Raw genomic sequence first — 23,985 nt, 5'->3', positions numbered from 1 at the left:
AGGGAAGCAATGCAGGACTTATGCAGATCTTGCTTTCAGTGGAGGGAACCACTCATGTACTGACTATCTACTTGTTATGTAGTGAGGTAAATTTAAAAGTATACACTATGCTTACTATGGAATACAGGGACTGACATTTCACTTGTATTCAGTATTTGCTATTTGCCCTTTCAAGTAATTTACTATTTTGTATTTGTTTAAAAATTGCTCACTTATCCATCTATGGGTGTATACATTTCTATTTCCATATTACATGGTCATTTATGTGATTTCTGAGCTTAATCCAATTGCAGAGAAGTTCCATCTTTTTTGTTTTGGAAAAATGTTAAAACAATTGAAGCAAAAATGATCCAATCGGTTGGCATCAAAAAGATATAAGAAATACTCCACAATGGCATGGCTGTTTCGTCTCTCTATTTGACTCAGATGCCTTGCCAATGTAACAGCTCTGAGGTGGAACATGTGACACAGTCACATCAGCAAGTAACATACTAATGGCCTATCTCAATGTAAAATATTCATATGGTTGATTTGTGGTATATGAGATATTGGTTACATTCATCTTTAAAAGAAAATACGAGTCATTCACAAATTTGTCATAAATTTATTGTGCGAATGTTAAAAAGGTACAAACAATTGAAATGTTTAATAAAATATACTAATTTAGTACAAATTTTACAATTCAAGACATCTTGTGGAAAATATTAAAATTATCCTTAAAAATATGCATTTTCTATTTTAAAACAAATTGTACACAATACAAATGTCATCAAAAACAATTAAGAACTGTCAAGACTCTGCTACCTTGTCATTGTGACTTGAAAAACATCAAAATAACATTTAAATATCACAAGTAGAAAATAAAAAAAAATTCTGATAAATGTATGGATGAAATTAATATAATCTGAATAAACACATTAAAATCTTCTCGTCAAATCAGTGAAGATAATTGCTGGTAATTGTCCAAGTGACACATCCTCACAATACTTACAAGTTGCCTGAATTAGTTTTCTCTGCTGCTTAACTCATGAATCTTGTATTTATCCGGAGTATTTCTTGGAAACAAAGAGTTAATTCAGCTGCTGTATTATTTGGGGTCGGTGAGTTAATTTTGCCATATTCACAGTCAATAAATTTATCACTAAAGCAAACATTCAGCAAACATTTCTAAAGGGAATGAAAATCTTAGAAAATATCTGTTATACCCTGTACACATGGGTACATAGATATACACATAAATTAATACCAGCAAACTTGCTCAAGCTGGGACAACTGTGAAATATTAGCACTGTGAAATTTAACAACTATATAGTATTCTGTAACATCAGCCCCCAACCCCCTTATTTCCCATGTCCACCCAAAATAAACATTGCCATTGCCTTCTAAAGTTAACATTGATTAATTCTAAAATAACTGTTTAAATACTCACTATTCTTTATAAGTTTAGAATTTCTAATATTGCGTTTTGTTGGAGATTTATGATTTTTGGAGGAGTTTCAATTTTGACGGTGAAAATTACACCACATCCAGTGGAAACTTACCACAATGGTAAATTATGTACAGGCTTCAAATAAAATATGCTGTTACAATCTTATCTGATGAATACACAGGTATTCAATACTGGTGAATTGAGATAGATCAAAACATTTTGCTTTAAAGAAATACACGATCTTCAAAATAATATGTAAAAGTGAAATCTATAAACCAGACATTAAAAGTCACAAACAACTGTTCACATCTAGAGAGTTTTTAAAAATTGTAAATTCCAAACTATCCCTTAATGGATGATTTTAAAACTAGGGTATAACAACTCATAATGATTAAATGTGTGTTCTTCCTACCTGAAAGATTAAAAATTAAGTAGACATATTAAAACATTGATATCTAAACAATATCAAGATAGCTGCTATTGTCTTTACTGTAGGTGGGAACAATGGATGATATCAATTAACACTACAATGTTAATTTCACTTCTGTAATACATTATTAAAAACAAAAATACTGTACTTTAAGGATGAGTGTTGCCATCCTGCATATTCTTCAACACCTTTTGTACCCTGGTATACAAAAGTCATGTTATTTGTACAGAGATATCAAAAACTGCCATTTGTATGATCTATAGCTGCCTTGAGGACACAGGACCTAGCATATTATTTCCTGTGTGTCTGAGGAACCAAAGTTCTGTTAAGAGTCGCTCTTAAGATGGTGTTTCAAATGTCCTGTGGGGTCTGTAAATGTCATCGATATTTTAGTAAAATTTTAAAGCATCCTTTGTAAATCTCACTGTACCTGAAAGAAAAAAAAGAAAAAGTGAGAAATCATGTCATTTGCAGATTTCAATCAAGATATCTTGGTTATGTTCAATGATGTCTCTCGTGACAGATACAAGTAAAATTTTGTAATAAATATGATGGGATGTTACATAAAAGATCCGTTCCGACATACAGTAAATCAAGTATTTTCAGATTGTTTTGCTGTCACAAAGCCACCATGTTTTGTGTTATCTTGCCTTTATTAAATAAGAGATGCAGGTTGTAGAGGAAGAATTAATTCTAAATCGACAGTACCAATAGCTAATGGTTTCAAAGTTAATATACAATTTCATGAGCATGACAGAATATTTCTTTTTTCATGTGAGTGATTCATAACTGAAAAATATAGATGTATTGTCATATCAGTGAAATTATTAAACAGGAAACCATTAAATATTCTTTTTAGTAAATTTTTTAAAAAGTGGATTTGAAAAAAAAATGCACAAAAAACTTTTGGGAACAGCACATTCTTTGACGTTGGATAGTTATGATGATAAATAAACTCAACAAGATGACGTCATTTCAGACTGTCAAGTTGCCATTCTTACTTTAATATCATTTGGACCAGTAGGACCAGGATTACTGACATAAGGACAAGACAAGATAAATAGGGCACACTAGAGAATGAGGAGAACCTATCTACAAATTTGGAGAACGATTGATCTTGTACTTCTCAAGAAGAAATAGTGGTAACAAACTTTCATTGTCAAAATCTATAAGGGCCACCCTTGAGCCATTTTTTCCACTAATTCCAAAATTGTAAGTGAACAACTAGTAATGAAGGGGAACCTAAATGAAATTTGAGAAAGATAATCAAGATACAGAGATAATAAAACTTTCATTGTCAAATTCCAATTTCGCCATATCTGTTTTTCTGATCAGTCCCAAAACCTATTCATAAAATTTGAAAAAGCTCTGTCCAGTGCTTCTCAAGAAATGATGATAACAAGAATTCTTTAAGGATGGATCACCAGACAACATAATATAAATGTAGGGCAATTTCAATAGCCCACAATTTGATAAAAATCAGAACTTACTTGTAACCATTGGCAACAAGGAATCGAAGAACAGCTGGACGTATCCTAGCTATGCCACCTCTACTGTGACTCCCCCTACCGGTGATGATGACTAGATGCTGCTTCCTCTTGTCAGGGTTGGCCTTTAAATCTACAACAGAAACACAAAAATTATCCATTTACACTTAATCAAATTATACAGGAACATCTGTCTCTTCCATTTTCTAAAAATACATATCTACATAAAACATAACTGAAATCATGACCTTCCTTTTCTGTATCTCTTTTGAAGATCTGAGATTACTTTTAAATAACAGTATCTTAAATCCATTAGATATTCCTCAATGAAATCAGAATTGCTCTTAGCCTGTCTTATACTCTCTGATTACCACCAAAGTGTAGACAGATAGATAATAAATTCCTGCAATGAACACAAAAAAATCCACAGGTCTGCAATCAACCTTTTTGAAAGTATAATGAATCCACCCTTTTGACAGTAAAATGAATCCACCCTTTTGACAGTATAATGAATCCACCTTTTTGACAGTATAATGAATCCACTCTTTTGACAGTATAATGAACCCACCCTTTTGACAATATAATGAATCCACCCTTTTGACAGTATAATGAATCCACCCTTTTGACAGTATAATGAATTCACCCATTTGACAGTATAATGAGGTGTACTTAAGGCCAATAAAAGCAGGAGGCCTATATAGATAGGAGATTCTTAGGTCATAATGCTGATGTGCTAATGTATCAAAATAATGATGAGGTCGTCAAGAGGTAGCATTACCTTCTTCCCTTTCTGGAATAATTCTTTCTAAGGCTTCAATAGCTTCATCCACATGTAGTCCATGAAGATCGATGGCAGATCTCTCTTTCAACAGGGAATTTCTATATCAAAGATTCAAAGATGACATACACTACATTCTCTTGATAATCTCTTTAAATAAGGAACACAACAGAGATTTGTATCACCATGGGAAATTATATTAATAGGCAAAACATTTATGAAAATGTACAATATCAGACCTCAATTTAAAATTATGATATCTTGGTGATTATGGAAATAGAAAATATTAGAATGAGTCACCTCTGGAGTATTTTCTCAGCTGCTCGTTGGTTTGCCTCCTTAATCTTCTGCGAATGGCCATGACCCTACACAAAGAAAAGATTTTTAAGTGGAATATGTAAAACATGTAAAACATGCAAATTAATGCAAGTAATCGTGCTTTGATGGAAACATACCTCAGTAAAAGTATGTTTACCTTGCCATGTTTATATCAGAAGTACTGAAGATGTGATCACAGTGTGATAAAACCATATCATTAATAAAATAACAGTAGACTTCCTCTACAGAACTGAAGTAAGCAGGCATTATTGATGTGTACCTGTCTGGAGTAGAATGAGGCAACATCTCTCATGCCACGCCTGTATGCCTCCTGTGCCTTCTGGAAACACTCATGCCTGAGGCGATGGTGAATGTTAGCTTCAGCTCTGAAGTCATCATAGTCTGGGTCTTCATGTTCTTGGTAAGTTTTTCTCTCCTCAGGACTGTACATGTATGAATCCATCTAGGACAGAAAAGTTATGACACAGACCTGAAGTAGAATTCTCGTAAATAAAATTCAAACTAATTTGTAAAAACTTCAAAATTGCAAACCAATATAGAACTTTTCTTAGTGAGAAAGTAATTTAACAGTGGTAAAATAAATGGTATTATGTACATAAGCGTGTCACCGAATGTTACAAAAACCAGAAACAATTGGATTACCACTCTGAATGTAATTTAATGCCCATTTAATAATTCAGATATTTCTTGAAACATGGCTGTATTTGTCAAAGAATTCTTCAGAAATTTTGCTAATAAATCCACTTCTGAATCATTCCAAAGACATCAGAGTGCTCTTTCCCTACCATTTCCTGAAGACTTTGCTGTTTGGCAGCTGCTAGTAGCTTTTCTTCATATGCTTCACTGGCCTCTTGAGTCCGAACATTTTTAGGAGGAGTTGTATCATGTGTCAAAAACCCACGGATGGCTAAAACAGTGTTGTCCAGGTTGTAACTGAAAAAAGTATCAAATCAAATTTGGGATCATAATTACATTACCAATAAAGCTACATATAGACTGGAATTCTTGTCTTGGCCCTTTATAAATGTAATATGGTATCAATAATTAATTATGTAAATCAATATTTGAAAAGACCAAGTGCTTTAGGAGGTAAAGTATCTATAACTAAGTACCTTCAGATACCGCGGTAGGTACAGATATGGGGACAAGGTAGGATTGAAAATTTACATCCTTTTCTGACCAATAGCACGCGTTACATTTGTGACTATCTTTTTTCCAAACCTAATCACTACCACATCTATAATTTACAATTTCTTTTCCTTGTAATATCACAAAGCAAAAATTAAAATAAAACAGTGTTCACCTGTTATCCCTGTATATGTCGTCCAGCAGGGTCTCATCTATCCCAGGGAACTGCTCATACAATTTTTTCCTCTTAAGTCGGTTAGCTAACACATTGTGGTTACCACTGGCCTCCAAAAGCTTTATCTAAGAAATTCAAAATAGGATGATTTCATAGAATATAAAATCTATTTTCCTAAAAGAAAAATTTGGATTTTAAGACATTTTCATCTGAAATAATTAAGATATTCTCTGGTCATTAATTTCAAACATTCAAGAACTCTTGGAGTAACATCATTGAATACTAAAGACTGAAAACACCAAAGCACAAGCTTGATTGTTCATTTCAGTTGATTTTATTAGGTACTCATGAAAATAAGTTAGGTTTAATTGATAATTATGTAGACTCCATGTGTTAGAAAAAAACCCATTCATTTTAAAAATGCAGTTTATGACCTGAAATATTACTGAATACACAACCATGCAGAATTGTAAAAACCAAACAACCTAATAATCTACTCCCCATACCACTGCATGTACAATGTTTATTTTTACATCATCATTAATATGTACCATGTCCCATTAAATTATCTTTGATTGTGATAACAGGGTTAATCTTCCAGTGGTATGGAGACAGAATCAGGCAAACAAGACAATAATTTTAAAAAACATAATAAAAGCAACAAGGCTTAATGGAATACTATAATGAGATCTCAAGGAATGTCAAACAAGAGTGAAATCAACTGATTCTCTCAATTAATTCATCATATTCAGTATATTTTCTAAAATTTTACCTTGTTTTCATACAATTTGGAGAGTTGTCCAGGAAAATTAAAAATTTTTTAACTTCATTACTTTACATTTTAAAGAACTGAATTATTTCCAGCTTGGAAAATATTTGCAATACTGAGCAATTATGTAAAAAAGAAAATATTCTTTGGACTGTTTTCAAAAATTCTTCCTGACTGTTAAATGCTGAAACATTCACATCCAATTATTAACCCACAGACAACTCAGAAATAGAATTAAAATAAAAAATTGTGACAAAAATTGTGAAAATTGGTGGAAGATTTTGTTCAGAAACTCAAGAGAATAATTTACAAAAGAACATTTTTCTTAAACTGCTGAAACAATCTCAACAAAGAATAGAAACAATTGGAGGTCTACCTCATCTGATGTGTCGTCAGCATCATCAGAATCCTATACAAACAATCATAGTACAACTATCATATCTCTAAAATCTTCAATACATCTGTTAAATGTATATTTGTTTCCTGTAACATCTTCTCTTCAAGCTGTGAAATATTATGTTCACTTATCTGTATTGGGTTTTGCATTCTTCCAATAAAAAAAAAATGGAAAATATTTATTGTAACTTACCTATAAGAAATTTATAAGGCAATAACTCTCAAAAGTTTTATCATATCAGTTCTTTCTACATCAAAGATATCAAAAGATAATATAGTCTGTCCATTGGGTATTGTCTATTCAGATGAAATCAATTATATCCCAACTTTTGACTTAACTTTGATCAGTTGTATTTCAGTTTTGTGTTTTAGTCTGGGCAATAAACAAAGATCTTAGATGTTTCCATCAATCCAATCCGAGGAGAGATTGGCAGAGCTATTACTGATTGCATTGACAATGTGCAAACCAAATGCATACCTTGTTATTGAATCAACTTACAATTTGTACCCAATAATTTCTCTTTCCATTTTATGAATTTTGGTTTTACCTTAAGAAATAGACATGGTGCCAAGAAACCAAAAATATCCCGAACTTTGGACCTAATGAACCAATGAAACTGATTAGGTTATAAATGCCAGCATTATAAAAACCTCACAACATACCTCTTCCTCTTTTCTTCTCTCGCGTTCCATCTCCTCCACCATGATATCTTTCAGGGAAGTTACCCCTTGCTCTTTAGGATGCTGCTTGTGCTGAACTTGATTGACCCCTCCCAGGGGCAATGAATGATTCATAGGAGGTGGGTTGAATGATGGAGGAGGCTGATTTCTTGTTTTAAGTATTTCTTCATCCTGGAGTCGACGGGCAAAAGCTTCATCTATGGAGTATATCAATATAAATATAGAATCAATACACAATGTAAATTGTACCAAATATTAATTTTTTTTTTTTAAAGCAAATTAGAATGCGAGATGTCAGCAAGGTCCTGCCATATGGCTGGAAATCCCTCCCCCATCGACCCACCCTTGATACACACACCCCAAGACTGTCAGATTACTGACAAGACCTTAAATACACTCTGCCACAGAAGTCAAGAAAGACTATTACGAAAAAATACAAAAATATATTTACAAATACATTCAACAATCTGAATTTTTTAATTTATAATAACAGTGGCCTTGACCTTAGAACTTGGGATATACTAAGCAATATCACAAACAAGCACCTTTGGTAAGGAAGCATTGTGTGAAGCAAATTCACAGAAACTGATTTCACTTAAGAAGTTGTCAACTGGCTGACCAACTCATAATACAAGGGTTCAAAAGATGCAGGGTGATGAAAATTATGGGGAATTATATGGTCGCCATAGTGATCTCATTGAGAAATATTCTATATTTTTGTATGACATGAAGCTGGACGTATTTGTTAGTATGCCTGTTGTTCTACTTAGAATAACAGTAATTTGGACCATTGACCATGGAACCTGAAAAGCAACCCAAAGCAGCATTTTTGTAAGGAAGCATTGTATGAGGTTCAAGTCTGATTGACCAAAACAAACTTTAGTAAAAAAACTCATTGGGCAAGGAAACTTATTTTTCTATTTATAGTAACAGTGACCTTTGACCTTCAAAACTGTTAGGAAATCCCAAGCAAACACTTTCAGTAAAGAAGTATTGTATGAATTTTGGGATAGATTTACCGAAGCAAAATTGAATTTTTACATAGTAACAGTGACCTATGCAAGCACTTTCAATAAGGAAGCACTGTATGAAGTTTAAGTTTGATTGGCCCAAGGAAACTCATCACATAGACACTAAAGTGCTGACAGCCAGACAGACAAACAGATAGATGGACACCATGATTACTATAGAAGAAAAAAAATATTGCTTTTTAAGGAGCATAAATAAAAATGCTTTCAAAATACTAATATAAATAGATATCTTTCTTTTTTGTCTTGTAATGGTGTGTAAACTGCATTTCTAAACAAATATTTCAACATTTCAACACTAACAAAAAAAAAATTTTTCCTTAAATGTGCAGATTTTTAAGACTGACCACAGAATGTATAACACTTGATCAAGAGATTCAGACTATTCCCGCAGGTTTGTCATAACTTGCATGCCATGTTTGAATTCATTCAAAGAGTGGCATGGTTCAGAATATACACTTGTACTTCTAAAATCATCAGCCATATGAAATTATGAAATTTGATGAATTATGGGTCTAGTGCACCTCCATATCAAGATTTTGACATTACTTTTGATCACCTTGTATTAATCTCAGTCACCCTTTAGACTTCAAAATTTAGGCCCTTAGATAGACTAATTAGTCCTACAAGGACAATGCAGCTGTATGATACAATTATATTCATTGTTTGGGTCTACTGTATCAAACTCTCACGATCTTCAATAGAAGAATTTGTTAGAAATATATTAAAGATGGCTGCAAGAGAAGCCATCATGCCATCTCACTGCTTCCAAAAAAAAATGGTTTGTCAGGACTTACATTGAATATTTCTATGCATCTGCATTCAAATCCATCCCATCATGTTTGCTCTAATATTTTCATGATGGATATGAATAGGGACCGATATAAGTGTTTGTGCCTCATTAACAGTAAATTCTATATCATTATGCATCAGTCTTTCTCCCTGACTTGAGAAGTGATAAACCACAACTGACCTTCTAGCATCTGTTTCTGTCTGTCCACTGTCTGCTGATTAATGGTAAGCATCAAACATCGGTGTAGTGCTTGGGCAGTTCTATAATCCAGGGGAACTACTACATCACCTTTCACACCTGAAACACAGTCCTTACTCGTACAGCCATCCCCAGTAAATGTCAATAAACAAAACAGTTTAATGCAATACATGTATAGTTACTGTGGTAATGATAGCAATATCACAATAACATCATCCAAATTTTCTTCAGTTTATCCTGTAACAGGACAATCATTCACTTTAATAAATAAATTCAATTCTATCTATAACAGTTTTGGAAAGAGAAATGACTACAATACCTGATAAATGTGAGATTGGTCCAAACTGCCTTTGAAGGTCTTGGATTGTCTCCCCTGAAAGCTGAATAGCCATGACTGGTGTAGAGCTCTGCAATGCTTGAAAGTCATGTGCTTCTTCATCAGATCTATTTCCACTGGCTGAACTCTCCATACTTGGCCCCTTTGTGAAATCATTTGCCTGGTTGGCTGTCCATGACTCTACATAGGAAATATCCAGCTGGTTGTCTAGCACAACCTTGTCATCACTGGCGTCACTTGTACTATCAGAGGATGCTTGTTCAGTCATGGAAATCAATTCTTTAAGAATGTTCTCATTGAATTCATCATCGGGAACTGCACTCTGGGTAAATGTTCGAGAATGTGTTCGTTTCAATCTGATATTTTCTTCTATGGAATGGAGTCGCTGTTGACTACTCATTATGATTTGATGTTCCACATCCTGTCTCGGAGCGATGTGCTGGGACTCCACATACCTTACACATATGTCTAGCAGAGATGTGGGTGACTGCACAACAGGACGTTGTCCTGCAGAGAATGAAAATTTTGGTACAGTAGGTGATTTTTGGAGCTGAAACATTCTGCTAACAAACTTCTCCTTGTCATCAGAGCTGAGAGGAATGTTGTATTTCCAGTCAAGAAGTAGGTTGATGGCCCATTGAAGGTTGTTTCCACACTGACGTAAAACCTCAGAGAGCTCATCAATGGGAATAGTTGGGAAACTATTTTGTAGAAAGTCAATGTCTGCTTCAACGTTTTCTTCAGTCATAGTGCCTCTATCAACACAGTGTTGTGCTTCCACGCATTTTACACTGCTGACCTCCAAGTTGGATACCTCCCCACTGATATCCTTGTTTTGAGCGGCTAAGATATGGTAACATTTTCTACCTCCAATCAAGTGTGTTGGGTCATCTCCTCTGTTGACAGCGTTTAGCACCTTTAAGTCCCTTGTTGTAATGTAGGTTTCATGTTCCAACAAACACAGCACTTTCTTTTTCTGAGGGATATCTGGTTTCAGAACAGATTCTGACAATTCAGGAAAAGTCCAGTCAGCACCAATCACTTTCTCCTTTACCTCAGCCTCTAGGAACGGCCCTTGTTTGTATGGATCAAGTTTCCTCCGATTTGATTTCTTCTTTGCTGGTTTGGTTGGAGAAGGTTCCAGGGATAATTGAGACTGAGAAGATTGACTGCAATCTTCCTCTGCTTCCTTTGTCAGAGCCTGACAAGCAACTGAGGTAACCAAAGGTTCTATCTTGGACTCAGTGGATATTTTCTGGTCTGTGTCATCAACTGGTGGACTAGTTGCATGTTTTCTATAATTACGTGTACGTTTCTGCCTTTGTCTTTGAGGACATGTCCACATATTTATATCCTCTTGTTCCACATTACTTAATGTTTTTAAAACCTTTTGATTTTCAAGTCCATGTTCCATTGGAATTCTTAAAGATTCATTTTCTGTTTTTTTAACATCTTTTTTCAAATTTGATAATTCTTGAACATTTTTCACCTTTGGATGTTTGCTAATTCGCTGTTTTCTAGCTGGTTTTGGTTCCTCCCAATCCAAAATTTGTGCAGAGTAAAAATCTCTATTCAGGATTTGTTCATTTAAGTCCTCCTGGATAATGGGTGATGAATTAGCAGTCTCTTCATCTAATATTTTTTGTTGGGAAGTTGTTGTGCTATATGCTTCTGATCTATTGCCACATAACCTGTAACTGATGTACTGCTCAGCCACCACTTTCTCATCCTCATCCAAGTCTGTGAAGAGAAGAATGGCTTTTAGTTCATTAGCTGTTACACTGAAGTCTATGGAGTAATTTAAGTCACTCCCTACATTATCTCTGATAAGTTCATCCACAGTGTCTTTCACATTCTGGGGAATGTCCTCTGATGAATATTTGGTTCCAGTTTCAATCCCTTTTCTGACTTTGCTATCCTCTAAGGTGTTGATATTATGTTGATCAATCATCACTTCTGGTGAGCCCACTTTTTGTTTTACATCTATGTTTTCTTCCATTGCAAATTTATCTGTCAGAATTTCATCATTGGAAGCTACCATCTCATCTTTGGTTGTCAACCCATCAACAATGACTAATGTTCCACTCACTAATGTCTGGTGGGTGTCAAGTTCATCTGACATTGTCTGCTTGGGATTAAGATGATCTTCTGTTATTTGTTCAGTATCGAGGTTTTCTACTAATGTTTGTTGGCTGTCAAGAACATCTACTGTTGACTGTGAGGAGATATGGTCATCTTCTGATATTTGGTGTGTATCATCATTTTTGGATGTCTTTTGCATATTAGCACTATCTCCAGGCATCTTTTGAGAATCAGGATGATCTTCAGGTTTATTTTGAGTATCATTTTCATCAATGTATAACTTTTGAATTTCGATGTCTTGATCGTCTGTCTTTTGAGCATCTTTGTTTTCTTCTTCTGTGTTCTGAATACAATGGCCTCCTGAGGTTGCATGATGCTGTATAAAACCAGGTTTCTTGTCCGATACCACAGGACAATCTGAGCAGTCATCTGGTTCTGAAGCTCTGTCAGGTATAACAGGACCATGTTCTACCTCTGAAATGTTATTGGACTCTATAATGCTATCTGCACCCTCCTCCAATGATGACAAATTTGACAGGTCTATTGAAGTTTCCTGGGAGTCAATGGCTTGATCCTCCTGTACAGACGAAATGACTTCCTCCTGGTCTGTCAACATCTCGCAGCATGTGTGAAATGTACCTTCAGATGAAGAGCTGGAATCTCTCACACCACTACTCTGGCTTCTAGGTGACATGTTCTTCATGTTTCCAGCCATGCTGCCTTTGTGTGATCTTGGTGAACTAGAATTTCCAGTGTCCTCCAATTCTGATTCAACAGGAGTTGTATCATGTAACTCTCTGGGAGAGATGACTGCTAGATCCTTATTGGGAATTATTTCAAGAGATTCTGTCTGCTGACCCATATTTTCAACAGCAGCTGGAGTTTCAACCAATTGTTTATCCAAAGGGAGACCTCTGTCCATGTCCATGCTAGTCATCCCTGCAGTGGAACTATCGACCGCAACATTTTTGTGGTCAGATCTGCTGAATTGACGGACTGAATCAGATTGGCGGGATTGCTCACACATTTTCCAATCTGCCTGAGAAATGTTGTTGTTATTTTCATTACTACATGAAGGTAATGAGAGTGGATTGAGATCTGTATGAGGAACCACTGTCGGGGACTGTTGTGTTTGGTTACAGTCTGACACACTAGATACTACAGAAGACAGTAAAAAAACTCCAGGGCTTTCACTAAATATATCTTCCATAACCTTTTCATTCCTCTTTGTGGGTGAATTTAGTGTATGTTTGGACTTTGGTTGCTGAGCATGCTGTTTCTGACCCTTGCCAAGACTATTAGCATATTGTTGTACCAATGAACTTTGTGAATGTCTCCAACCAGGCTGGGTTACACCATCTGTGTGCATCGTTTTTTCCTTATGGTGAGTTTTCTGATCACTAATAATTCTGAAAATATTCATTTACAACCTGAATAAGTCTTCATCATTAGATTTACAATTTTAGGACAAATCAGCAGGCTGAAAGTGTAAGTATAAAGTTTTCAGGAAGTGACCTAATGCATCTAAAAAACCTATTACCGATCAGTTAACTTTGTTGCCCTTTTTCACAGCCAAGAAAAAAGTGTTTACCTAACCAAAATGTGTGTTTTTTCCCAAAACAAAGCAAAATCAAAGAATATTTTCCCAATTCATAAAAAATCTGCTATATTTTCCCACATTATGAAGGCAAAAACTGCTGTATAATCAAGTGAGAAAAAACACTGTTTATCATACTGCTTATAGCCATTAATCCCTACTTGCAACTGGCAAAATATCATGACATGACATCTGCCTTTAGCAGATTAGCTTATTCAAAATTTCTTAAAAACATTTCAGTATATTTGACCCATGTGCCGTAAAAAAGGGGTCAAGGACATCCATATGCATAAAGCTTCATATCATGACATTAGATCTATTAGTTATTTAAATGAAGTTGTTAATATGATTTTGTTTTACTTCACTCCTATGATTTTTAAAAATGTTCAAGGTTTTAATTACACAAACCTGATCCAGACCTTCATTTGCGTCCTGTATCATAATCCTGATTTTGTCATCCCCATAAATAGTTTTCAAATGAAAGGTTGATACCAGGAAGACGATGAATACTACACATTGACATAGATTTGTAAGTCCAACCAATAAGTCAGCTATAGCTATTGTGTGTATTTACAGGAAAGTATTTCAGATATGTGTATTCATAGAAGTTTATCCTAATCATTCAGTTGCATCAAGTTGTATGTATACATTATGTAATATCAATAGTTACCAAACTATTACCTCAGACTTCCTCATTCTGATGATATGTATCAGAAAATATAACATTATCAAATTCCAAAATCATGGAATTTAATGCAAATTTAATGTAAAGAGATACTTTCATAATCATTTTTTACAACAATTCCTATAATACCAGTACCTATACAATACCTATTAAAGTGACATACTTTTTGGCTTCATCACTTTGTTTGGGAGGTTTTCCAAGAACATGTTCCACTGTTAAACCCTTTTCATAACGCTCCAACATGATGCGGATCTTGTGGAGGGGCACACCATGGGTGTTTTTCCTAAAGGATACAAATAAATAATTCAATTTCTTCAAACTTTATAAAGTTTCAATGACAACTCAACATTCTAAACTGGAAGTTTTATGAAATGAGATGTATAAAGTAGTTTCATTTTGTTTTCGCAATTTTTCCATTTTTGTTTCAAAATAGGGTCTTGAAAACCCTTGCTGAAATACAAATGTCAACTATCTGATATAATAAGAGAATAACCCAAAGTATCTGTTTGAATATTAGATCTTACCAGAGTTTTCATCTAATATGCAATGGAAATGAATGTAAGATTATATGTATTTGAAACAAGAGACCCATAGGGCCTGTATCACTCACTGAATCTTAAAGCCAAGCAATAGTATACATGTCTATAGGTTGTGTATTTTAAATATTTCCAAATGACGGCTCAGTAACTTAACCTCTTTGACAGGACAGGACCAATGGGTAATTTTTTTATCAAGACTATCTATCTCTTTAAGTGCCCGGTAAGAGTTTATAAAGTAATCAGTTTAAGATCTCAACTTTTTCAAAATATGACCCAGAAATAAAGTTCCTAGAGGTGAGCCAAACCCTATGGTCAATTCTTACATTATGAATGTGTTTATCTCTTGATGCCAAGCAATTCTTTATTCTATGGAGTGGAGGTTTCAAATGTTTCAAAGATACAACCCAGAATTCAGTCCTGAGGGGTGAAGCCACTTTAAGGGCCAGTTCTCCTTGCCCATCATTGTTATATAAGGTTATGATGTGACGATCTTGACCGTTACATAGATATTACTCAGAAACTTAGGATCGAGGTGTGGTGCTGAACCACAGGGCTGATTCTAACACCATGAATATGTTTGAATTGTTTAAGGGTGGGGATTGCTGCTGTTTCAAAGTTATTATCAAGTCCCTGGGGGTGTGGCCAGAGCATGATTGTTTTTATCTCTTGATGCCAGGCAATGCTATTTGTGGTTCTGGGGTGGGGATCTCAGCTGTTTCAAAGATATTGCCCATTTCTCTTCATGAGCCCCTCCCCTCCTGCTCTGACCCAGTGTTGTTACATAAAGCTGTTTCCTTTGACCCTGGGCCTTTTGGATATTGCAAAGAAGTTGAAAATGTAAAATATTTAATGAACGCCAGATGCCGTTGGACAGAAGGTGAATGCAATAGGTCACTTCAGACTTTGTCTCAGGTGACCTAACATTTATAGCTGAATGGATTTTGTTAGACTGTTATGAAATCTAAATTTTCCAATCGGTTAGTGATTTTCAAATATGCATGTTATGTCATCAAGCATGTCCAAGGTTTACTGACAACTGTAAAGATTGGTTTCACTTTATGTTATTGTTTAATATTAAAATTTAGCTTCACAAAAACTGATGAAGCATTTAGAAAGGATAATATTTTATACCTATCCACTATTTTACAAACCTGGCAAGTTCCTTTGCTTGAAATTTCCATGGAGTGTCTGGTTCCAGAAAGCAGACGTCATAACCAAACTTCTGTGCCTAAAATTATCAAATTCATTGCCTTGTTTTCATGTCTAATATTAATACACTCATTTTAGCAAGATCTTTATAGAATGTTATGTGCTTCCTTCTTCTCAGAGACTACAGAGTATTTTACTGTAAACTTAGTGTACATTTATTTATTGCATGTATAACACAATTTCTTTTATATAAATATATCTAAAACAAGAGTATCAACGAAACTGATGAATGCTTCCTGAATATAACTTTATTGGACACAAAATTTTAACAATGGGCAATAATTCTGTAATCATGGGGTTTTGAGCTCTTAATTTTGTTTACTGCTCATTGTTTTAGTATGAAAAATGTAAATACCAAATTTCCAGTGTCCTAGTTTAAATGACAGCAAAGTTTTCCTCTGGACACCAAAGTTTTTACGAAAGGCAATAATTCTGTAGTTAGGGGTTGTGAGACCTAAATTTGGTACATTGCACATTGTCTTAGAATGATCAATGCCATTGCCATTATCTAAGTGAAAAGCAAAGTTGTGCTCTGAATATGAAAGCTTTAACAAAGGGCAATAACTATAATTAAGGAGTAGTAGGCTCTAAATCTGGTACTCTGCACATTGTCTTAATATGACCAATGTATACATCGATTATCATTTTCCTGATTTTAATGCCTGTAAACTTATTCTCCAGACATGAAATTTTAACAAAGGGCAAAGAGGTTGGGGTCATGACTTTGGTACATTGCTCATTGATTTAATATGACCAATCTATACATTAAGTTTCAATATCCTAGTAAAAATGCAAGCCAAGTTATGGTCTTTACATGAAAATTTTAACAAAGGGCAATAATTCGGTAATAAAGGGATTGCAGAGCCCGACATTGGTACACTGCATACAGTCTTAGATGTGGGCAGATGGACAAATATCCCCACACACATTTTAGAGGTTTTTCCTTTATATAACTAAACGTGTGTTGAAATAAATCTCCATGCATGCAGTTTAACATATAAACAAGTTAATAATTCCTGAACAAAATAATTGTCAAAGGAATCATGAAATGAAAACAACTTCTTCTAAGCAAAGTGCTAACATGAGCTCAAAAGTCCCAGACTTTCATACAAGCTCTGTTGTCTATTTGAAGAGTTTTACACCTCTGTGGTGTTCATTGAAATAAATATGGTAGATTTGCATGAAATGGTTTAAAAACTTTCCCCACCTGTAAATATAAAGAAAATCATTCACCTGTTTTACATAAGGCTTCATCTCCCATGCCTGAGTGTTAGTGTTGTCCACAATTATTGGTGTACAGCCTTTATGTAGGTTCTGAATTGCTGAAAATGATAGCAACAGTGTTAAACATAAGCCAAATTTAAATATGTACATTGTAAACATACAACAGAAATTGGTTATAAACCAGGAAAGTTGATAAATAGGTATTAAGTCATACTTCGGAGTCTGTTCCACTCATGAGCTTCAGACAAGAGATGGGGCTCAAATTTGTAGACACCGTCCTGCACAAAGTAGTCATCTGAGGACAGTACTACACCTGGTCTTACAGATGCACGTTGCAACTTCCTGAAACATAGAAACAGTTAAATTAATAAACAAAGAGTATACTTTAGGTCAGTGTTACAATGCATGATGTTTACTATCAAAATATGGGATTTGATGCAGAATTTTCCACTCAAGACATGAAATATACATGTCCTACTTATCAAATGTTGAATTGTGCACACTTAATATCATTTGCTGGTTAATTTAGATATTTGTAGTATTTTAAAAATCAGTATTACAGCAATAATTGGAAGAAATGGTTAAATAAAACATTTCAATGAATATTCTTTAGAAAGTTCAACATTTTTATAAACTGAACATCCCAATTCATGTTTACATACATATTTATATTTCTATCGATTATAATGGTTTCAAAACATCCTAAAATTCATGGAATTTTTGTTCTGAATTTTGATAATCTCCCCTAAACTGTTCAAAACACACCTGGCTAGGGTAGACTTTCCACTGCCCGGCAGACCTCGGAGCATCACAAAACATTTGTGCCCTGCTTGTATCTTGATCTCAACTTTCTGTATATCTGTAAGCTTTGTTGAAGAGGGAGTTTCCTTCTGGGTAATAATCTCAGCTTGTTTAACTAAAGGAGCTGGTGAAAGCCAGTAAGGTGGGGGGTGCTCAGGAATCTTTGGGGGAGGATATCCCATGTTACTGCATGACCTCCAAGTGTTATTTCCAACAGCTGTTGAGTTGTGCGGTCTAAACGGTGTTGACCAAGCTTTTTCAGGGAGAGAGTTTTCTGACACAGTCTGTTGTGTTCCAGATGAGAAAGGTTGTTGAAGTTTACCATCAATGGGAAATTTGTACCTACTGATTGGTTGCGGTGCAGACACATACTTGGGGGTCAAAAATTTTGGTTTGTTGGGATTACTGCTTTTGTTCATATTCAAAGCTTGCACTTCTGTTGCAATATTTGGAACAAATTCACAGGCATTTACAGATAAATTAGAAGGAAAATTAGGTAACCCTACACTATCACGTGTCCTGGTGCGAGTTTGAGATTCTTTTCCTTGAACAGGTGCATTTTTCTCTAGCTCATCCTTTCTGATTTTTTCAGAAAATTTACTCAATTTTTCATCACTATCGGAGTCATGCAGTGTAAGTAATATTTTGGATGTTGTAGTTACATTCTCAGAAGATTCAACTTGACTGGATCCATTGTCATTTTGAATGCCAGGACTTGTTAAATCCACAGATTTGTTCAATGCTGTTGTTAGCTCATCACCCAACTCATCTTCTGACTGACTACCCATACAACTCTGGCTTCTTACAACACCATCATAATTGTCATTCTCATTTGTTACTACCCCCAAATCTGTTAGGTTTATGCTATCATCTAAAGCCCGAGTTAAACTCTCATTTAAGCTATCACTACTCGAGTTTGAAATGTTATCTGAATCATACATCTGCTCTGATGAAAGCTCATCCATATCTTTGTCTAAATCAAGCATAAGATTTTTTACATTAGATTCAGAATTTGAAGCTTCTATTTTTTCTAATATATTGGTATATTGATCAGTTTCTCCATTTCCTGAATTTGCAGTTTGATAAGTGGTGTTACCATCTGATCTGCTGAAGTCAAGGTCAAAAGTCTGTAAATTAGGTCTATTCTTGCTCACAACAGAATGGTCTTTATCAATATTAACTAAATTTTCCGAACTCTTAAAATTCAATTTATCATCATCTTTATACACATCAGTTTGAAAATTGATTAATCTGCCAGAATTTTGCAAATCTGATTTCGTACCATAAAGAAATTCATTATCAAAGTCATCACTATTAAAAATTTCCAAAGATGAATGAGATTGCACCTGTGGCTGTAGTTCCATATGAGCTATCTCCCCTGCTAATTTTCCTAAATTTTCAAAAACTGATACTGGTGATTCAGGTTCCATCAGAACACGGCTAAGACTACCCTTACTTGTCAAGCTTTGCACTTTTTTCCCCGAATCATCCAAATTTTCATTACTATTATATTCCATATCTTCAGGAGGAATGAGAGCTGAAGAAAATCCAAGAATATCTTGTTCACTGCCTGATATCTGAGTTCCTTGCATTATATCTGTCGTCAGACTTGGTATGCTGCCATCAATGCTACCACTGCTCTGAAACATATCCTTGAGGCTAGTGCTACTATCAGGTGTCAGATTACTGGAGATATTGCCTGTGTTGACGAGACCTTCACTATCTCTGTTCATGTCACAGGAAGTCATGCTCTTACAAGGTGCCCTACAAGGCATATGTCCTACTATATCAACATTTGCACTGTCAGAATGTCTTTTTATGATGTCTTCACCTTCTTCATGAATGTAATCGGAATAGGAAGATGATTTGGATTTTACATGTGTCTTTGAAGGTAACATTACATTCAACTCTCTCATAATAACACTCACAGAAGAACTGTGCTGAGATTGTGGACCATCTGCATCAGATGTATGATCCTGACTATTTAGCTGAGGCCAGGACACATCTGCTTCCATTATAACAGGACTTGTTTTACTGACTGGTGAAACATCCGCTACTATGTTGTTTTGTAATGACTGCCTATCAAAGTTCTTGTAACCCTTGTCTACTGCAGTCACACCAATGTTATTCACAGATGACACCCAGGCATCTGCATCAGCGCAATACTGATTTAGGATGTCTATGTTTTCACTTTCAACTGGCATTGGCTTTACAAAATGTTCAACCTCAATCATAGTTGGATCAAAACTAGTAGCTCCTTCAATCTCCGTACTATTAAGAATTATCTCCCTTGAGTTGTTGGAGGATGATTTTGTTAAACCACTCCGAGAACTGCTAGTCTCCTCTGTTGATGCCATACTTGAGTGGCTACTGACAGACATAGAGTCACTGGATACATCACTACATAGTATGTCATGTGCAATCTGTGCCAGTCTGTTTTTATTTTCAGGGTCTGTCTTTATCCCAGTTTCCGAAATGGCAAATAGATTGTCCACTGCTTTCTCAACTACAACAGAATTAAGATGCACAATAGCTATACTGTTGAATTTCAATCCAATATTATGGTTGATGCCATATACATGTAAAAATACTGCAGCAATTCTATTTATTCAGTTTAAAGATATGTGATTGAAATTTACTTTTTAACATATTTTGAGTCACAAAAGAAGGAAAAGATGTGGGTTTGTTGCTAGAAATGTTCAACATAACTTCATATTAATCAAACAACTTGCCTATCAAAATCTAATATCAAATTTTAGAATTATGTACATGATGCTACTATTGGAATATAACAGCCTTATTCCAACACACAAATAACTAATATCATGAATGTCAATAAGATATTGTTTTGAAAATAAAACAGTTTCAAAACCTGTACCTCCCTAGTCCATTAATATATTCATTCTTTAGAGTTACGTTTTTGACATTTCAAGAAACCATTTCTACAAATTAAAACCAGAACAAATAAATCCTTCTGGGTCTAAAATACAGGTCACCACCAGCATCTAGTGATACTAATTATTATTAGAAGAAGCAACTGAAAAAGCACATAGAAATCTTGCAATGATGGGAGATTTCAAATATTCAGGAATAAACTGGGATACACAAATAGAGAAAACAGAAAACCATGAATTTCAGTTCATACAAAAGCTGTGAGATAACTTTATCTTCCAACATATAAACAAACCAACTAGATTATGAGGAATGGACAACCCACATATCCTTGACATTGCTATAACAAAGGATGAACTCTCATTCTCACCAATGGAGTATAAGAGTGCACTAGGCAAAAGCAATCATTATCTGCTACCCTTGAACATATTGTGCAATAAAAACACAAGTTTGCAATGGAAAAAAAAGAAAAATGTAAGGAAGGAATCAATGCCGGTCCGTTAGTTCAATCACTGGAAGATGGATACCAATGGGGCCCCCACGAGCCGTAACTGGCGAAACTGGTCCGCAAAGTAATAAATTATACCTACTTCTTAACTTTTTGAAGGTGACTTATGATGCCCCAAAAAAAGAAATCTTAACATGTTACAAAAATGCTATACAATGATTAATGAGGAGTTAGGAAATGAATTAGAGAGATTTAATATACTGATAATTTGAAAAAAATTCAAGAGGACCCTGAAGGAAGCAGCAGAGAGATTTGCCCGAACAAAGCTGAAACATTAAGAAGAAACAAAAAGTACAGTTTTCCAGTGGACCAGGCAACACTATTATAAAGAAACACTCCTTGTAAAGAGTAAGGATCCAGAAATATACAAGGAATATAATAAATTATGTAACTTGTAAAGCAAGAACAGGTTATCAAAAAATCAATGTAACTAAGGCAAAATCTGACCCTAAAGTAATTTGGATCTACATTGTATCGAAAACAACTCAAACATTGCATATCTATATTTATACCTAACAGACAAACAATCAATCGAAATAAAAACAGATGAAGGAAAAGCAAACATACAATTTAATTTTTTCAGTTTTTGTAAAATTGAAGGATGGAGCCATATCAAAACTACAACAAAAAGATAGAAGAAATGCTAATTCTGTTGGAAAAAGAAATCTTTAAACTACTGAATATCTCAAATTGGGGAATGTCACCAACTTTTTTTTAAAAAAAACAGCACCATCAATAAATAGCAGGACCACTGATGTAGATTTTCAGCCAAACATTATCAACGGAAACAAACAGGATGACTGGAAAATGGGGAAATATGTGTGGCAGGAAATTAAAGACTTGTCAGTCTCACATCTGTGCCGTGTCAAGTTTTGGAAACAATGGTAATAGAGCATATAACAAATTTATGAGGGCCAACAGCTCTTTTCAGCAAAAATATGGGGTTTTTTTAATAATGAAAATTCATGTGCTTCCAGTTTCTGGAGAAGATGGATAAATGAACTGAATCTCTAGACAATAGTCATATAATATACTGTATCGGTAAAGATTACCAAGCAGCATTTGACACTGTCCCAGATGTATACAAAATTAATCAACAAGCATAAGGCATATAATTTTTCAAAACCAATCATGGCGTGGATATCATTCCTAACAGGCAAGAGTCAAAAAGTAACTGAATGAAGAAGACTCAGAATGACTGGTGTAACTTCATATACAGGGCTCTCACACCCCATTTTGGGACTGGGGCCCAGGGCCCTTAGAATTGGGAAAAATAACGTTGTTTTCCTTAGAATTTGGAAAACTTGGGGTCTAAATTGGGAAAAAAAAGATACTATTTTGCATTGGGTATGGGGCCAAATATCGGCCCCAAATCTGGCAGATCGAGAGCCCTGATATAGTTACTGGGATATAGTTACTGTGTTGCATAATTAATAAGTTACCCAAATGCAGTCATTTTAAACTTTCTTTTCAATATTTGCAACAAAAATGGTTGTCAATTTTTTTAACGTGACCCAATACAATATTTTTACACAAAAGGTTTTGAAAAGCTTGCTTTTTGTAAAAATCAAAACTCTGTCACCTCCATTGATTATCAACTGTTTATAGTGTGGCTAAAAATAGAACATGCGTAATTTCATGCTCACCTGACATTTGTACTAAATGCTGTCACTGGCTATACATTATATTCAACGGAGAACAAACTTAGTGGTAAATTGTCATTTTAACACAAAGATACAGAAATGAACATTTCTTAAGCATTTGTATACATTGTCACATTGGCTATTTGGTCATGTTAAAAAGTTGATGCCCTTTTTGTTACGATTTTTTCAAACAAACTTTGTGTTTCTATTTCAGAATGACCCTGCAGTTGAGCAACTAAACGATTACTCAAAGCAGTAAACCTCCCTCAAATTCAGGGCTATCTCCCATATGAGGGGTTGTGTCCAACCTGTTTAAAGCTGAAAGAGCAAAGTAGAAATTAATGTACTGAACTGAAATGAAAGTTTTAATGTTGTGTTTAATCAAACTAGCATAATTTCTTTTGAGATTCCCCCTTGGGACCCATTTATATTTGACGTTGTCAAACGTCCCATATAAAGGATTTCCAATGAGGAATTCCCAATGGAGTTTTATCTTCTCGCCCTGCACCAAAAGTAAACTTGACGAAGTTACACAGTTCCAGCTGGGTCTTAGAAACAACAAAATAATCAAAGTAAGAAACAATGGAAATTTCCAACGTACCATTCCAATCACACTCCTCCAATACCATATGGATAATTTCTGCTTCAAGCTGTCCAGCAAACATTTCTTGGACAGACTGGAAAATTTTATCCTGATTATCCTTCCCCGTACTTTTAGATCTACTTTCCTTTTGAACATGTTTCGTCGGACTAAGTCTCTTATTTCGTGGCATGTTGGCGAACGGGCTGAGATTATTATGCACACATTTAGAATAAGCTTAGATAACAAGTGTTACG

The 23,985-nt window shown here is 34.8% G+C and overlaps 1 protein-coding gene across 1 annotated transcript; it reads right to left on the bottom strand.

Annotated features, from left to right (window-relative positions):
• Window positions 1-695: 695 nt before the first annotated feature.
• On the bottom strand, window positions 696-23,921 carry LOC132545513 (uncharacterized). The gene is made up of 16 exons (XM_060209196.1): window positions 23,750-23,921; window positions 18,070-20,611; window positions 17,519-17,646; window positions 17,314-17,402; window positions 16,023-16,099; window positions 14,496-14,615; window positions 9,951-13,459; window positions 9,614-9,730; window positions 7,595-7,809; window positions 5,767-5,891; window positions 5,249-5,396; window positions 4,723-4,905; window positions 4,425-4,489; window positions 4,125-4,225; window positions 3,350-3,479; window positions 696-2,289 (listed from the first exon to the last, which is right to left on the bottom strand). The coding sequence occupies exons 1-16, from the start codon at window positions 23,919-23,921 to the stop codon at window positions 2,238-2,240; spliced, it is 7,773 nt and encodes a 2,590-aa protein (XP_060065179.1). The 3' UTR covers window positions 696-2,237.
• Between the last annotated feature and the right edge of the window lie 64 nt (window positions 23,922-23,985).

Source organism: Ylistrum balloti, unplaced genomic scaffold (genome assembly GCF_031769215.1).
Source record: "Ylistrum balloti isolate Yb309-2 unplaced genomic scaffold, AGI_CSIRO_Ybal_v1 Utg369850, whole genome shotgun sequence".
Classification (NCBI taxonomy): domain Eukaryota; kingdom Metazoa; phylum Mollusca; class Bivalvia; order Pectinida; family Pectinidae; genus Ylistrum; species Ylistrum balloti.
Note: the sequence above shows the minus strand (reverse complement) of the source record. Positions and strands in the feature narration are given on the sequence as shown.

Bases quoted from the DNA above. Each gene is read 5' to 3' on its own strand.
- LOC132545513 (XM_060209196.1), bottom strand. From the start codon at position 23,921: ATGCCACGAAATAAGAGACTTAGTCCGACGAAACATGTTCAAAAGGAA. The intron at 5,892-7,594 runs GTATGTTGTGAG...TGAATTTCTTAG, and splicing joins AGAGAAGAAAAGAGGAAGAG to ATAAAGCTTTTGGAGGCCAG. The intron at 4,226-4,424 runs GTGACTCATTCT...TCTTTGATATAG, and splicing joins GCTGAGAAAATACTCCAGAG to AAATTCCCTGTTGAAAGAGA.